Source organism: Cibotium barometz, unplaced genomic scaffold (assembly GCF_041138505.1).
Source record: "Cibotium barometz isolate CiBa-2024 unplaced genomic scaffold, ASM4113850v1 ctg506, whole genome shotgun sequence".
Classification (NCBI taxonomy): domain Eukaryota; kingdom Viridiplantae; phylum Streptophyta; class Polypodiopsida; order Cyatheales; family Cibotiaceae; genus Cibotium; species Cibotium barometz.
Window position 1 is genome coordinate 45001 of NW_028229451.1, and position 17427 is coordinate 62427.

General features: G+C 42.9%; 1 protein-coding gene and 1 pseudogene across 1 annotated transcript; one reads left to right on the forward strand and one right to left on the reverse strand.

Annotated features, from left to right (window-relative positions):
- The window catches only part of LOC147602532 (uncharacterized), a 4119-nt pseudogene extending 2966 nt beyond the window's left edge, over window positions 1-1153 (reverse strand).
- A 10462-nt stretch (window positions 1154-11615) lies between these two features.
- On the forward strand, window positions 11616-12811 carry LOC147602533 (uncharacterized). Its single transcript, XM_086797922.1, has 2 exons — window positions 11616-12180; window positions 12271-12811. Exons 1-2 carry the CDS (start codon window positions 11832-11834, stop codon window positions 12627-12629), a joined length of 708 nt encoding a protein of 235 aa, XP_086654048.1. The 5' UTR covers window positions 11616-11831; the 3' UTR covers window positions 12630-12811.
- The last annotated feature ends 4616 nt before the right edge of the window (window positions 12812-17427 follow it).

Genomic DNA, 17427 nt, shown 5'->3' on the forward strand with positions numbered 1-17427 from the left:
TCAGTTACTAAGTGTTAGTTAGTCTAGTATTAATTCTAACTGTTAGTTACTGGCATTACAGAATTAATAAATTTATTTCTAATGATGCTTGTCACTATGGCCCTTGAGGGGTCCCCTTTAGGGGCAAGGGCCAAAGTGAAAAGGATCAATAGACAACAAAACTTAAAGGGGGGCTATTCACTGTCAAACACGTTACAAATTAGCATAGTACTAATTAGCACCTTCAATACTAATTAGTAATTTGCTAATATTTGTATGTTAACATGATACCACACTCAACATATGATACCCTAGAAAATACCACACTCAACATATCGTATAGTACTACCATAGTACCCCTACTCAAACAATACTCAAATAGTACTACCATAGTACTCACAAATAGCACTATGTTATGGAAGCCTACTTTTCTACATGCATGTAGTAAGATCACCAGTACTATTTTTTATACTTGGAAAGAAAAAGGTGAGTTGCATGTAGTAAGATCATCATGTAGGAAACTTGAGTAAGTTTTTTTGTTCCACATCTTGGCAAGATACAAATACATTAGAGAATCCATCAAGAGAATGTATAAATCAATGCTAACATTTTCCTTAAATATGCACAAATACCTATAGCTTGTATGAAAAAAATCTTGATTGTATTAATATTTATAAGTTACATAAAGGCTACAATTCTTAGCTTTGTTGTTGCTTTGCACTCGTTGGTCCTGGAAGTGCTATGCATACACCTCTTGCCCTCTTGCATAAAAAATCACAAAACACATGCTTCCTTTTTGGACCGTCCTTTTGAAACCTCCACCAAAATGAGGCGTCACCTTGTGGTCTGGCATCTCTTCTTGAATTCCTACATGCGGTACCACCTTCTCTTAGAGAGTGGAAACTGGTTTCCTCGGCTCCCTGTAAGTGAGAAGATCCGCCAACTGAGCTCTCATGGAATCCTTCTGCAAGAAAGTAACCTCGAACTCCTGTAGACTAAGCAACCACTTGGTGATCCTTGGAGTGCTCAAAGCCTTCATGAACTGTGGAAGAAGTTGGATACGAGTCAGTACCATAGAAGGCTTGATCAACAAATAAGACTTCCACTTCTTGGTAGTGAAAACTGGGCACCAAACCAACTGCTCCACGTGCCACCCAAGCTCTGTGATTCCCATGGAGCGACTGATGTAATAGTTTGGAGGCATATATGAGCTTCCCTTTCCTTTTTGCATCACCAAAGCACCTACTGCATGCCTACCCATACTCAAACTAACAAAGAAAGGCTACTCCCAATCCAGATGCATCAGAATTGGCAACATTCTAAGCTTCTCCCTGATGACCTAAAAAGCAGCATCCTCCACTTCTATCCACTAAAAAGGATCCTTTTATGAAGCCTTCTGCAACAGATGCATATACTCTACTAGCCTGCCAAATGAGTGAGATAAGTATCTTAACTTATGCACAAAACTTAAGAGACCCTTGATACCTATGGGAGGATCTTGAAGCAGGAGAGCCTCTACTTTGCTCGGTTCCAGTGAGATACCATTTGCTGACACCTCATGCCCCATAATAATCACTCTCTCCCATCATGCTCTGCACTTTGAAGGGGTGAGATGTCCTCCATCCCTATCTAGCCTCCCAAATACCTCATCCACCCTCTCCACTTGTAGAATCCATGAACTATAGATGCAGAAGTCATCCATGAAAACCTGCAAAGACTTACTAAGGAAGGGAGAAAAAAGCCAATTCATCCATCTCTAGAAACTAGCGTAGGCATTACGCAAACCAAACAGCATGACTTTGTAACTATAGCATCTCCATGGTGTAGTGAAGGTGGTCTTCCTCTGATCTTCCACTACTATCCATATTTGGAAACACCCTAAGTATCCATCACAGATAGTGTAACACTCATGACCCGCCACCTGATCCAAAATCTAATCTTAAAAAAGAAGTGAATAGTGATCTCGTTTGGTCCACTCATTGAGCAGACGGACGTCCACACAAATCCTCCATTTCACATTTCTCTTCGTAGTGATCACCACCAACGAGACCCATTCTAGATCATCTATTGGATAGATGAAATATGCCGCCAAAATGTTCTCGAAGTCCTCCTTAAGGACCTCCTTTTGTATGGAACTCATCCTCCTCAGCTTCTACACAACCGGCTTCACTCCTTGCTCAAGATCAATGTGGTTAACAATGCTCTTCGTACCTCGCTATTGTTAATACTCCATGGCAAAGAGTTTAGGGTACTTCTAAAATGCCTGCAAATATATTTTCTTCTCCTCCTCAGTGATCATCGGCTCCAAGACCTTTTGTATCTCTACAAGTAAAACATTCGGTGGATCATCCTTTTCCTCATGAAGCGCACATTGGTCTCTCTCCTTTGCAACTCCATCACCTATAATAGATAGGCCAAACAAGTCTACATCCTGGGAGAGAAGATTAGTTTCCCATTCTACATCCTCTGTTGAGATATCAAGCTCAGCACATCATGAGATGCCAGGGTCACCATTGTACATTGATGTCACCGACGTGTTGGTGAGATGCAGTTGTTACACCGTATCAGAATAACAGCTAGTTGATAGCTATGTATATCGACATGCATCTAGTGGGTTAGTTAGTATACCACTAGTATAGTCTACTTGAGTTTGGTTAACCAAGATATAGCTTGGTATCTTTCCTTTGTATTATGTTCTTTTTGGCTTTCAAGAAGTAAGAAGGAGAAAGAGTCTTCAGCCTCCACCTTTGTGTGTGCCTTCCTCTTTTTGTTTTGTGAGTGAGAAAGCTTCCTATGAGCATCCTCTTCTCTCCCACTATCTTCACATGGTATCAGAGCTCGGTTCGCATTGAGGAGCTCAAGGGAGCAAGAGATTTCGGTAAGAGGAGCTATTTCAGCTTTCCATTTCAGATTTGGAAGCATATCTCTGCAGGACCACAACCGACAGGTGTAGGTGTGCACTGTTGAATCAAGGAACGCCCTTCGTGGTGTGGTAAGAGGTCGATTTTTGATCCGAGGCCATTTTGGGGCCCGTTTCGCAAAGATCTCAGAGGTGACAAATTCTTGCCTACAGTCAGTTTATGTAAAGGAGTCACGGAAGGTGACTGTGTGGTAGCATACCACTTTCGCCAGTTTTGCAGATATTGCCTATGTGAGGCAGAAAGTGTGTGAGTACAGTTTTTTTGGGTTTTTGACTTGCACGTTTCACAATGTCAAGAGATGGACTGTCACAGATTGTTGCTGATAAGCTCAATGGCACTAACTTCCTAGCATGGAAGTTTAGATTGACAAATTACATCATGGGGAAAGGTTTATGGGGATTCATCACTGGAGATGAAGCAGAACCGGTACTGCCCATTGCCCCGGCTGCTCCTACACAAGAACGGTTGGCTGCATGGAAGAGCTGGCATGAAAAGTCCAGTAAGATTATGTAATGGCTGTCTATCAGTATCAATGACACCTAGGTGGTGCATATTCAACATGCCAAGACACCAAAGGAAGTGTGGGAAAATTTGAATAGGCTGTATAACATAGATTTGGTGTCAGTGACCTTGAATGGTCTTAGAAAGGAGTATGCTCAGTTTCAGATGTCCATTAGTGTCTGAGAAAACTTTCCTGATTTTTAGGAGCTGATCGCCTTATTGCTTGCTGAAGAGCAAAGAACTAGAGGTGGTGCATCATCTTCAAGAACTTCCAAGGAATCTGTCTTCTACAATGATGCAAGTAGAGGAAGAGGCAGAGGAAGAGGAGGTCGATTTGGTGGCGGAGGTAGAAATCAGCAAAATCAGGAAAATCAGTCCCATGCAGGAGGACAAGGAGGCCAAAGAGGAAGGGGGAGCCAAAGAGGTCGTGGAGGATGCTATATGCCTGGATCCTAGCATCTAGTCATGTAGACTCTACAATTATGTTGTGAGGCACTATGGGATTGTCCAAGGTTACCTTGTAAAATTCCATAGGGGATTTTCCCTTGGGTTTGGTGTTACATTCCTTGGCCTCCTAAATGGACTTCCCTCCTCATTTTGGAAACCTACTTCTGAAGCTTCTTCTCCTCATGGATGGATTAGAGGGTTTGTGGTTTTTGTGATCCATAATAGCATCACAACTTGCTACCATTGATGCACCCTTCCATTTCCACACCATTGAGTCACTATCTTGTAGGATACTTGAGGGGTGCTTGTGATTGAGTGATCAATTGGTAGGGTGATGAGTCTTTTAGCAAATTTCAGGCCCTGCCATTGAGAAGATCATGATCTACCCCTATGTGAGCATCTAGAAGATCATCATCTTCCAGCTTCACTGCCTGGCATTAGGATCATCTATTAATTGGGATAAATCCACTACAATATGTGTTTCTCACAGAGACAAACCTGATTGGCTTGTGGCACTACCCTTTAGATGGATTGACAAAGGAGATGTATGTCGCCACCTAGGCTTCCATATTGGCACTAAAGTTAAGATGAAGGATAGATTCCAATGGTGGTGGTAGATGTGAGGATAGAACGGAAGCGAAAGACAAGAGAGTGAGGAAGCAAGAGCGAGAGAGTAACACAGTTTTTGGTGGGTACAGAATCACCCTTATCTTCTATGTATTTCATATATATACTTTGAATATTGTGTGCATGACTAGGGTTAGGGCAGAGTGACCTTCAACCCTCACAACCTCCCACTTAAAGGGCAATGTGTCCTTAAGTGAGGAAACCTTGTGGACATGCCCATCAAAACATGACAATACTCAAACCGCTGTCTAGCTAGACTCTTAGTTAGGATATCTGCAGGGTTCTCATTTGTATGAACCTTGACAAGCTCTAAACGCTTGTCCTCAAGTACCTCCCTGATGAAATGGTACCTGATCTCAATGTGTTTGGTCTTAGCATGAAAGACCGGACTCCGTGCAAGATGAATAGCACTCATGGAATCACTATGCAATGTAGGTACAACTGTATGAATCCCCAAATCTCCCACTAGCCGATGAATCCATATAGCCTCCTTGCAACCCTCTGTGGGCTGCAACATACTTAGCCGCTGTGGTAGACAAAGCAACAAACTTCTATGCACGGGACAGCCAAGACACTGCACCTCCTACAAAGGTGAACACATGACCAGAAGTAGATCTCCTGGTATCCACATGCCCTGCATAATCTGAATTTGTGTAACCAAGTACACACATGTCTCCTATGCCAAAGCAAATGCACATATCCCTGGTACCCTTCATGTACCTCATGATACATTTGACTGCCTCCCAGTGTTTCTTCCCTGGATTTGCCATGTACTTGCTAACAACTCTCACTGCAAATGCAATGTCTGGTCTCGTGGCTATCATAGCATACATGAGACTCCCAACAGCTGATGCATAAGGAACCTTGGCCATCATGGCCCTCTCTCATCGGATTTGGGACTGTCATCTTGACTCAATTTCACATATGGAGGCAATGGAGTACTCAATGCCTCCCCCCCCTCCATATTGAAATGTTGCAGTACTTTTGTGACATACTCCTTCTGTGAAAGCCAAAGGAGTTTCCTATTCTTGTCACACATAATGCGCATGCCAAGAATGTGACCTCATGCAACTTGGCCTTCAAAGCATCCAGCTCATAAGTATTCCTGCGAGCCAACAACATATCATCCACATAAAGCACCAAGAGAATAAGGCTATTATCCTTAGCCTTTTTGGTGTAGAGGCAGTGATCAACCTCACTCCTTCTGAAACCCTGGGATACCAAATGTTCTTCGCCCTTTTCTTCAAAGCCTTCCGACTATGCCATGTATTTTTCCTCATGCAAATCCCCATGCAAGAAAGCAGTCTTGACATCCATCTGCATAAGATCCATATTTTATGCTGCAACAAGTCCAAGCACACATCTAAGAGTGGTCATCTTCACAACCGGAGAGAAGATCTCATCAAAATCCACACCCTTTTCTTGCTTGAATCCTTTAGCAACCAAATGGGCTTTGTACCTAGGCACACCTTCACCTATAACCTTCAGCTTGTACACCCATTTACATGGCAGCACTTTCTTACCATTTGGCAAAGAAACCAAGTCCCAAGTCTGATTTTTCAAGAGTGAATTCATTTCTGATTGCATGGTAGACTCCCACTTGCGCTGATCCTCGCACAACATAGCCTCCTCATAGCAAGAAGGCTCCACGCAATCAATGAGCATGACATAGTCCACTCTTGGAACAACCTATCAGGCACTCTAGTCACTCTTATTGACCTTCTCAAGGGCATTTCAACTTGCTATCTAGCCTCCATACCAGCCATATTTGGCTCATGATTTTCACCAATAGATGGCTCATCATGTTCCCTTAAGTGTGTGCTTGATGGAGTACTTGGTGGTACAATTTCCTGCACATCCGCCGGTGCATGGATAGCTTGCGGTCTACCAACATTTGCAGGTGGATTTATATCCTGGAAAGTAACTTTCCTCATTTCCACCTCTCTTATGGGTGTCTTATGCATCCTTTTCTCATTGAAAACCACATCATGACTGCGTATGATTTTCTTTGCTTCTAGATCCCAGAGACGATAACCCATCTCTCCACTATCACCATAACCCAGAAAGATGCATCTCTTGGACTTAGGAGCTAGCTTTCATCGAAGCTCCTTTGGCACATGTGCATATGCCTCACACCCAAATATACGCAAATGAGAATAAGAGGGCTTCTTGCCACTCATAACTCTTCAGCAATGCCACAATCGAAACTGTTGTTTGGAGATCGATTGATCACATGTACAGTAGTTTTCATTGCCTTAGCCCAAAAACTACCAAAGAGACTTGAATGTGAAAGCATGCACTGCATTCTTTCTTGCATGGTGCGATTCATCTTTTCTGCAACTGGATTCTATTGTGGTGTACGAGGAGCCGTGAGCTCCCTCTTTATTCCATGTGCATCACAGAATTGCTGAAATTGACGAGAGACATACTCTCCACCATTATCTGTCCGTAAGCATTTGAGCTTTCTACCAGACTGATTTTCAACTAAAGCAATTTTCCTCATGGCATACATCTGAGTGCAGCAAATCAAGCATTCCAAGATCTTTCTTTCCTTTTCTTTTATGGGATGATTTAGTCTGCTTTCCATAAAGACAATGCTCACAAAATTCAAAATCAGAAAAACTGAGAAGCGGAACATAACCGAAACGCCAGAGTTCTTTCATTCCATTTTGGCCGGGATAAAGAGTCCCACACTTAGCACCCCTAGCCAAAAGCAAAGAGCCCTTCTGAATTTTCCAACTTTGAAAACTGAAAGTGGTCTTAAAACCACCATCATCAAGCTGACCCACTCAAATGAGACTCTTAGTTAGCTTAGGAACATGTCTGACATTTTTCAAAACAAAAGCAGACCCATTTGCAAGAGAGAATTTAATGTCACCAACTGCTACTGTGTCGCAGGCACAGTCATTTCCAAGATGCACAGAACCTTTCTTTCCACTGTCATAAGTTTAAAACCATTCCCTGTGGGAAGTAACATGAAACGAAGCACCAGAATCTAGAATCCAATCCTGGGCATATGCATCATCAACAACGGTGAGTAATTCTGCAAGTAAAGTGGAGGCAAAGAAAACATCATCATCACTGATCTAGGTGACAACATTTCTATCTTTGCTTTTCCCTTGTCCTCCCTTGCAATCTGCTCATTCTTATTTGCATTCTGATTAGAATTTCTCTTCTTTTCTCTCTGTTCTCTTTTCAGCACAAAACAATCCTTTTTAATGCGTCCCTTTTTGCCACAATAATGGCACTCAATGTTGCGTATATTGGATTTGTTGTGGGATTTCCCTCTTTCTTGGGACTTTTCTCTAAACTGAGATCTGCCTCTCTGCACACTTAAAGCTACATCCTCCTTGTTGCTCTCCATAGACTTCTGTCTAATTTCCTCAGCCAGCAGGCTTCCAACAACATCGTCATAATGCAACACTCCACCAGGTGTGGAGTTGTTGATGGTTGTGCAAAAAGTATCCCAAGAAGGCAGCAATGAGCAAAGAAGAAATACCGCCTTTGTCTCTGAATCAAAAGGCATCTTATGTGCCTAAAGTTGGCTGAAAATGATACTAAAATCATTCAAATGTTTACCAATAGAAATGCCTTCCTGCAACTACAACTGAAATAACCTCTTCATGAGGTATACCTTGTTGGAAAATGTTTCCTTTTCATAGGTATCACAAAGCTTCCTCCAAAGAGCTCTAGTAGTCTTTTCTGAGACTACTACAAAGTAGACTGTTTCAGCCAAATACAGTCCAATGGTAGACCTTGCCATTGCATCCAACTCTTCCCAGTGTGCATTTGACATTTCTTCAGGCTTGGCTTGCAGCCCTCCCAAAGGCTTGAGCTGCTTCTTCTGAATCAGCACTTCTTGTATCTGCTCTTTCCACAAAGCAAGTTTGTGCCATCAAACTTCCTGATGCTGTAAAACTCTTTCTCTGAAGAGGAACCCATGATGCTAAGACCAAGTCCTGGTTACACCCAAAAGTGTATGGCACAGTAGCAACTGCAATGTGCATAAACAATAATGTGTATTCATAGGGCCTGCCTAGTATCCACTGCAACCAAATGCCAGAAATGAGCACACAGGGCTCAAACTGCAACACAACAGTGACCAACACTATGCGAAGACGTGTAAAAAACACCCAAAATGCGCTTGTGCATCGTCTCCCTTACACATGTAATTTCTGCACAAATTGCGAAAGTGGTATGCTACCACTCAGAGTCACCTTCTGTGACTATTTGGCATAAACTGACAACACACACAAAACTGTCACTCCCAAAATCTCTACGAAGTTACAGAAGACTGATTTTCTGCAACCTATTTGAGCCGAATCGCGAAACTCAGTCGCACTACCCAAAAACGGCACTTTTTGACGGCACACTGTTGGGAACTTTGGACTGCGAAATGGGATCCGAAACACATATGATGGCCTCTCGCCGCACCGCGAAGGGCATCTCAAACAGAGATGGTGCAGTATTGCACCTCCGGCTGTGCTCCTACAGAGATATATACCCAAAATCGGAAAAGAAAGCAAATGATGCTTCTCTTACCGAAGTCTCGTGCTCCACCCGAGTGCTTCATTGCATACCAAGCTCTGATACCAGTTGTGAGGATGGAACGGAAGCAAAAGATGAGAGTGAGGAAGCAAGAGCGAGAGAGTAACACAATTTTTGGTGGGTGCAGAATCACCCTTATCTTCTATGTATTTCATATATATACTTTGAGTATTGTGTACATGACTAGGGTTAGGGCACAGTGACCTTTAACCCTCACAGCAGAAGTTCAAAATCAAAATAGACAAGTGGAAGAATACTTCCTTGTCCATGCGGGGCAAGGTCATAGTCTTCTTAAAACATGTTCTGACTTCCACATCTTTCTACCTACTCTCGATATGTACTTTTAGCAAATATACCAATTTGACCTCATAGAAAAAGAGCTAAGAAGTTTCCTCTGGGAAGAAAAAAAGTGGAGATGGCTCGCTTGGGAGGTAGTGACTGCTCCCAAGATCTGCGAGGGAGCTGCGGTTCCTAACTTGAGAGTCAAGGCTGACGCGATGCTACTGAAGCTATGGACCAAGCTGGCTTCTACTCCAGAACCATGGGCTGACTGTATGTTGGAAGCCATCCATCTAGCCAAATGTAGATTCGGCCCTAATGCAGATATTTGGGAACATATGTGTAATATTAGAGTGGAAAAGTTTGAAATTCATTTTTATACCCGTGCATAGTACCTTGATTGGTGGTTGTAATGTGAAAGATACATTAGAGAGGGATACTTCACATCTTATATAATGCATATTTCTAGGTGTGTGTACTAAGGGGATGTGAAACTAGAGAGAGAGCTACATAAATTTGGGGCCCAGGTGAGGTCATGCTGCCCTCTTTGGTGCCTATCTCCCTGATGGGGTGAGGGAGTTATGGAATGTGGTAAGATATGTAACCGTTCAGGCAATATGGAACACAACGGTAGATGTTAGTAGGAATGGGGCTAGCCTAGAGATTCTCTCCTATCCATTTTTTGTAAGTGGCATTTTGGCCAAGGTCTCCCATCTGTGGTCCAAGCTTGGGCAGATGGGGATAGCAAGAAAGTAATGGTCACAATGGTGCAGGGGGTGTTGAGTCCCCCTCTCATTGGTTGTTGATGATGGTTAATTAATTCATAAATCCTTTCTCCAAAAAAAAAATCATGTATTACCAAGCCTACATGAAGTTAATGATCCAAAAAAGTAATCCTTGATGTGTATACATACTATAAGCCCATGAACTAATTTTCTAGTTGCTCAATGTTTTTTTTTAAATTAATGAGAGTGCGAGATAGTCCTTAAATTGTCACAACATCCATCTCGCGTGCCAGATAGTGTCAGAACATCCATCTCTATGTATTTTTTAAAACTAATGAGAGTGTCAGAACATCCGTCTCACGTGCTAGATAGTCCTTAAAGTCTCAATCCGATTAAAATACCACGAGGGTCTAGGGTCCTTGTGTGGTCCAAATGCATTCATGCAAACATGTCAATACCACGAGGGTCTAGGGTCCTTGTGTGAACAAAGAAAGGATTGCCGGTGCTCGTTGGTAGAGAGCTCACGATTTTGGACATGAGGAAAGTGCATGCTGTTAACTTTTCCTCATAGTCAGAAAGAGATGGTCCTTAAAGTCTCAATCCGATTAAAATACAAATACCACGAGGGTCTAGGGTCCTTGTGTGGTCCAAATGCATTCATAGTCAGAAAGAGATGGTCCTTAAAGTCTCAATCCGATTAAAATACAAATACCACGAGGGTCTAGGGTCCTTGTGTGGTCCGATTAAAATACAAATACCACGAGGGTCTAGGGTCCTTGTGTGGTCCAAATGCATTCATAGTCAGAAAGAGATGGTCCTTAAAGTCTCAATCCGATTAAAATACAAATACCACGAGGGTCTAGGGTCCTTGTGTGGTCCGATTAAAATACAAATACCACGAGGGTCTAGGGTCCTTGTGTGGTCCAAATGCATTCATAGTCAGAAAGAGATGGTCCTTAAAGTCTCAATCCGATTAAAATACAAATACCACGAGGGTCTAGGGTCCTTGTGTGGTCCAAATGCATTCATGTAGACATGTCAGTACCACGAGGGTCTAGGGTCCTTGTCTGAACAAAGAGAGGATTGCCGGTGCGCGTTGGTAGAGAGCTCACGATTTTGGACTTGCGGAAAGTGCATGCTGTTAACTTTTCCTCATAATCAGAAAGAAAAACGACGTGAGTTCCGATAGGTGAAGGTGCGGCGCCCATATGTGAGTGCTCAACTACCGACCAAGCAGCAGAAGTAGAAGTAGAAGTAGAAGTAGCAGAAGAAGAAGAAGAAGAAGAAGAACAGGGAGAGACCTGATATGTTTGGCAAGTTCTGCATACACAGAGAGAGAAAGTAGCAGCAGAAGAAGAACAGGGAGAGACTTGATATGTTCGGCAAGTTCTGCAGAGAGAGAGAGAGAGAGAGGTGGTAGCACCTGAATTAGCGAAGGGAAATAAGCTTTGGCTGTCGGGCCCTGAGAATTTATGAGTCCTCCTTGTCTGGAAACTGGGGCTCTTAATCACTCGCGAGTCGCCCTGCCGCCTCGCTCTCTCGTCCTGTGACGACCTGTAGGCCTTTTGCAGTTTTGACTTTTAACTTTTTGCAGCTTTACATCTTTCAAAGATCATTTTAATATTTACCTTGAACATAAAGTTCAGCCCATGATTTAAACCCTGAATTACATCACCATGATTTTTCCATTTCATCCGGGAATTACTCCCCCGCCCGCCCCCGGGCTGAAGATTATAAATACTTGGCCTCCAGTCACGAGAGGATACACCAAATTCTCTTGACTTTCTCAAAGACTTTGAATAGCATGGGTTCTTACATATCCATCCACAACAACACCACGGATACATACATGGTGAAGGTAGGCCATGATGAGGCTGCACTCCAAATTGCCAGTATTACAGGGGCTGTGGTTGCATCAGTGGCGACTGTAATTGCTGTAGGAGGGGCCATTGCACCCTTAACTGCAGCCCTGGTAGCGAATGGAGTTGTGGAAGTGTTTGGCGTCACCACAGCAACCCTGGCGTCAATGACCTCCCTCGCCGCCAGCATGTCTGCCATTAGCATTCCAGCCACCGCATTTGGCTGGGCCTTGAGCATGACCAAATTCTTTACTAAAAACCTTGAGGACGATGGCTATGTTCAGATCCTGCCAGGTAAGAGTTTCTTCAACCATTCTAGTTTCACGTGGTGTACATTCCTTTTCATGCGTTGTTAAAGTCAATGTATATTATCCATGCATGCAGGCCAGACCAGGCAGTTCGGGCGGTATAGTCTGTCGTTGTGGAGGCAAGGGACCTGCGTGAGGGTCCGTCAAAACCCACAGAACCAAGAAGAAGTTGTGATGGAAACCGTGCACATGAGGCCCATCTTCACTGGAGCTACTGATGATTCCACACTGGTGCACGACATCCAGTATTGGATTGGGAGGTTCGGCCACGAGAACCGTCATATTGTTCGGATGAGCCCCTCCAACTTAGCGGCTATTAACATGGCGTACAATAACGTAAACTGGATAAAAACCGCTGAAGAAGCAGGAAGCAAGACCAAGGAAGAGGAATTGAAACTCACAGGCCCCGAACGTCCTCCTGTGGCTTACGCCTAGTCAAGTTCACCGCCCGACCAAATATAATATAGTAAATAAGCTAATAAAGCCCAAAGTGACTCTCGCTGTGGCTATGGTTTAGTGATGAGCGAGCTCTCACTGATCAGCTCGCTCTGCAGTGTTTAAGGTTTCCTTTGTTGCTCACTTTTCTTAACTTGCTCTTTTCTCACGTTTATCATCAATTGTGGACTAAGGGGGGGACCAAAGAGAGCAGTCGTTTGTATCTGCAACAACAGAGAGTCTCTCAGCAGTCAGTGTGTGTCAAAATGTCCCCTACGTTTCGAAAAATGGAAAATGGATTAATTAGGTCCACCCGCCCATGCACGATTAACCTAAGTCAAGGCAACGTGAATTCGATTAACGTGAGAACGAGCAGCCCCAAGGACACGGCCCTGGAATTACCATGACAAAGTGGGGTAGAGAGAGGGGAAGGGGAGGATGAGAAGTGAGAGAGAGGGAGAAGGGAGGACGAGAGGCAGGAGGAGGGAAAGCGAGAGAGCTCAAGGTACAATCGGAGGAATGTAAAACACAGAAATTAGCCAAAATAGTAGAACTGTAAGGTCTCCCTAAAATCCTGGCAATGTGTGGTTGGTGCCTTACTTCATCTCTGGAGGTAAATAAAGCAATTAATCAACTAAAAAAATTTCACCGAAATTTCGCTATCTTTCATTTTGATTGTTCTTTTCTTGTAAGTGCAACATGAGCGGGGGTGCGTGTGAGCATTCATCAAATGGAAAGCTGGCCTCAAAATTCGGTGTGTGTTTCTAGGACGGGAGGTAGATTACAGACATTGAGCGCCAAGGTCTAGCAAAACTTCGGGCAGTCAAGACCTTCACTGAAATTACGCACAGAAATTACGCATACTTCAATGGTAGCGTACAATACACAAACACTTTTGCTATCTCAACTACACACAAATCATTCTCGCTCAACAACGAGAACAAGCCCACTGAAGCGATAATCACCGGACAATCTGCCGATCAAATTCCAAGAGTCTCCGAGTGGCCTCAGTCCATGAGAAACACTATCGGCAATACTATGTAAACACAAAAGCATCGAAGACCTGGCTTTCCGCATGATATCGCACACCTCACCAAACACCGCAAAGCAACAAAACAAATTGATAGCGGTCCAAAATTTTTTTCCCTTTGCATATAAGAAAACCAACAACCAACAAAAATGTCATCCTTCTCTTTGCTTTCAAGTGACTGAACTGAAAAGACGGAGATGAAATATTTGTAAGGATTGATAATACGAAGGCTGAAATATAAATGCAAAAAAGTATGGAGCTAGGCCTTTAGAAAGCCTCTTTGTTTCTTTTCTTGAAATCAAGAGGTCCGATGGGGTCTTGCATAAGGTCCGCTAATCAAAAAGTATGGAGCTAGGCCTTTAGAAATCAAGAGGTCCGATGGGGGTCTTGCATAAGGTCCGATGAAGAACACTAGTTTTAAAAAAAAGTAACCCTAATTTTCCCTCCTAAAGCGGGATCGGAGGCCAGAAAATGGTTGTCTCATTGAAGAACTTGTCATAGGCAAGTGGAGTAGTTCAACACGTCACGTCACTCATGCAAAGAGTTTATCCTCTTTTTTTAAAATTTGCAAGTGGAGGTAGTTCAACACATCACGTCACTCACTCCAGTCACAAGTGACATTGCCAAAGAGTATCCTTTTTCTTTTTTTAATTGAAAAGCAGATTCTTGAGGTTACATAGTTATGGCATGAGCAAGCTATGGACAGTTTTTTTTGTTAAATTGAAAAGCAGATTCTTGAGGTTACATAGTTATGGCATCAGCATGCGATGGACAGCACAAGGCTGAGAGACAAACAAGGTGAATAAGATTCAATAGGCCTGTCTATAAAATAATTTGAAAGAAATCAAGATGAAAAATTTCCTTCTACCATAATCATAAAGTATGGAGCTAGGCCTTTAGAAAGCCTATTTGTTTCTTTTCTTGAAATCAAGAGGTCCAATGGGGACTCCCATAAGGTCCACTAATCAAAGAAGATTCCAGTGTACTCCACATGGAGTTGGTGTGCTTGCGAAAGAAAGCCATCTTACTTTTTCGGAAAAACTGTGGAGCACATGAAACAGGACAGCCTCTACCGCACGATGCCAGCAAACATATGGTAGATGAGTCCTGCCCTTCCAACCGACTTTGTTGGTAGCTCTCCTCTTTCAAACCAATCAGTATTTGCCTGTGGACCTGAAGAACCCACATCAAAGAATAAACAAAGAAGGAAAACACCTGCTACCTTAAGCATGGAAAAAAGTTTCAAACTATATGCTATTTGTGTACGAATTTCCTTTGCTCAAGATCTAGAAACAGCTCACAAAAGACGATGCCTTCCAACTAGAACTACCACAACCAGCAGCCAAAATCCTTAGCCACGTCGATCCCTCATCAACCAAGAAGGCTGCTCCTACCACAGACCACGTATCTGTTGCAAATCTTTCACATAAAGACGTATGTCGCTCATCAAGCCTCCTATTCAGTCAGTGGAAAACAGAGCCGCGAGGATGACACCCTCCTCAACAAACTCAACAACAATCAAACGTTTCTTCGAAACTCGCAAGTTCACAAGTTGCCGTTCCTGAGCACAAGCATTGAATTTGTAGCATCCCCATGCAAAGATAACAGTCGCGTACACTTTTTAGCAAGCCTTCTCCCTTTTTGATGCTATCCTTGTGACCACTTGCTGTCACTCGTGGTTAAGGATCTACACAGCTTGTATCTTCACGTTGAATCTTCCTCAGAGCTATCGTTGACAATGTCTCCAAGTTTTAGCACTGCCTACACCTACTGAATCCCCAACTGACTATCTCTTTGAAAAACTGAGTAAGCAAGTCTTCAATCATTCTCCTTTGATGTCCTCATCTTATGCCGAAATTTTAACCAACCAAGTCTTGGTCTGCCAAAGCTCCCAAAGCTCCTTCCCTTTATTGATGCCTCAACTACAAGCACATGCAAGTGTCAAAAGCTACACCATGTGCCTGAAAGTCCAAGATCTCATCCAATCTCCTGAAGGTCAGTAGCCAGTGAGTGTTCTTGGAAAACAAATTGCAAAAGACACCAATCTGTGGGACGATATCCACTCTAACTCCTCTCACACCCTACAAAAACGATCAACGGATACAAGCCGAAAAAAAGAACAACTTGTGCTATATTCCAATAAAAAATATCTCTTACAAACAAAGACCAAGAGCCTCACTCAACCGGTGATTAGCGGATGATTGATCCAACTGATGATGATTGATGGGTAGGGCCCTCTCAATTTATACAAGTTTGGGAGGAGATCCTTCGAAAAAGAGAATGGATTTTTACTTATATCTAGTTCTAGCTTTACAAAAATAAGTCCTTGCATTTAGGCTTTCAGTATTTGCTTTATTTGCTCGCATGCTTTTAGCTCTCAAAATGGCCTCCTTCAACTTCCCTCCCAAGAGATCCAAAAATGCCATGGCACGTGCTTCTCGCATTGCATCTAGGTCTTTCAATGGTGCTCATGGTCATGCCTGGAGCACACGTTCTCCCCCATTTTGCCTTGGAACTACTTGCAAAGTGTATCCACCAACGTCTCGATGGGATCATATCCAGAACCAAGGAGTGTAGGACTATGACCTTATACATTATTATAGAGAGGATTAGAATGACGCTACATCAAGAGGGACCCCTAAATAGACAATGCCTCCAAGAAAAAATGTGGAGTCTATGTTGAAAGAGGCTTGAATAGGAGAAATTAGAAAAAATAACCTTCTAAATTTCAAAGAATGGGTGGATGCATGCTATGGTGTATGTACTATTGGAAAAAATATGGTACTATGGTCTTAGTACTAGTATAGAATATTTCAATTCAAATTATTCCAAACTACAGGACCACCAAATAATGATGCATGCATGGATTCTCATGCAGAAACATGAACAATCCTTACATACACCTAATATTCCTTGTCTTTGATTGACCTTGGCCGGCTTCACTTAAGTTTGTGATTGACCTTGGCCGACTTCAGGTCAGAAACAACTTCAGCACCTTGGCCGACTTCAGGACATTTGTCAGAAACAACTTCAGCACGTTTGCCACTACACAAAGAAGAAGACATTCACATAGACATTCACCACTATAGAAAGAAGAAGAGCTTGATCAGTGTGTGGCACGTCAGAAATAGATTTTAAAAGAGGTGAGTCTCTCTCTTTATTCTTCTTTCTGGAATTTTGTGTATGTATAGTGCTTTTGAAGTTACATGCATGCCTGATGTGTAACTCTGTTTGTAAATAGTATGTCTCCAAAAAATTCACCTCAGGAAATAAAAATATGGGTAGAGGTTCTCTCTCCAATGAAGACAGCTATGTCAAAGAAGAAGGGTACGGGGAAGGTTAAGGCCCTCCAAACCATACCAGTTCCTACAGGGGTGAAGCTTGGGTGGAATTTCGTTCTTAAAGCAAATCTAGAACTGTACCCTAACATGGAGGATTGGATGGGGGACACCTAGGGCACACAAGACAAGACAAAATTCGTAGAGGCTACCACATTGGTGGTATGATTAAGAAGAAACTTTACAACATGTTTATTTTGTTATACAAAGACATATACCATTCTACTACAATCATGAATACAAAGTAGGAACTGTTTTGGCCCAAGCTTTTGATGCATCTGCTCATGGGATTGAGGTGGATTGGGAAGAATTTTCCCACCACCACCGGGAAAATTATATGAGGAGTGGTGGTACTTAGGACAATACACAGATCAAATAGGAACACACACCAGGGACTGGCCCATTAGAAGGCACAAGAAAATAAGTTCGC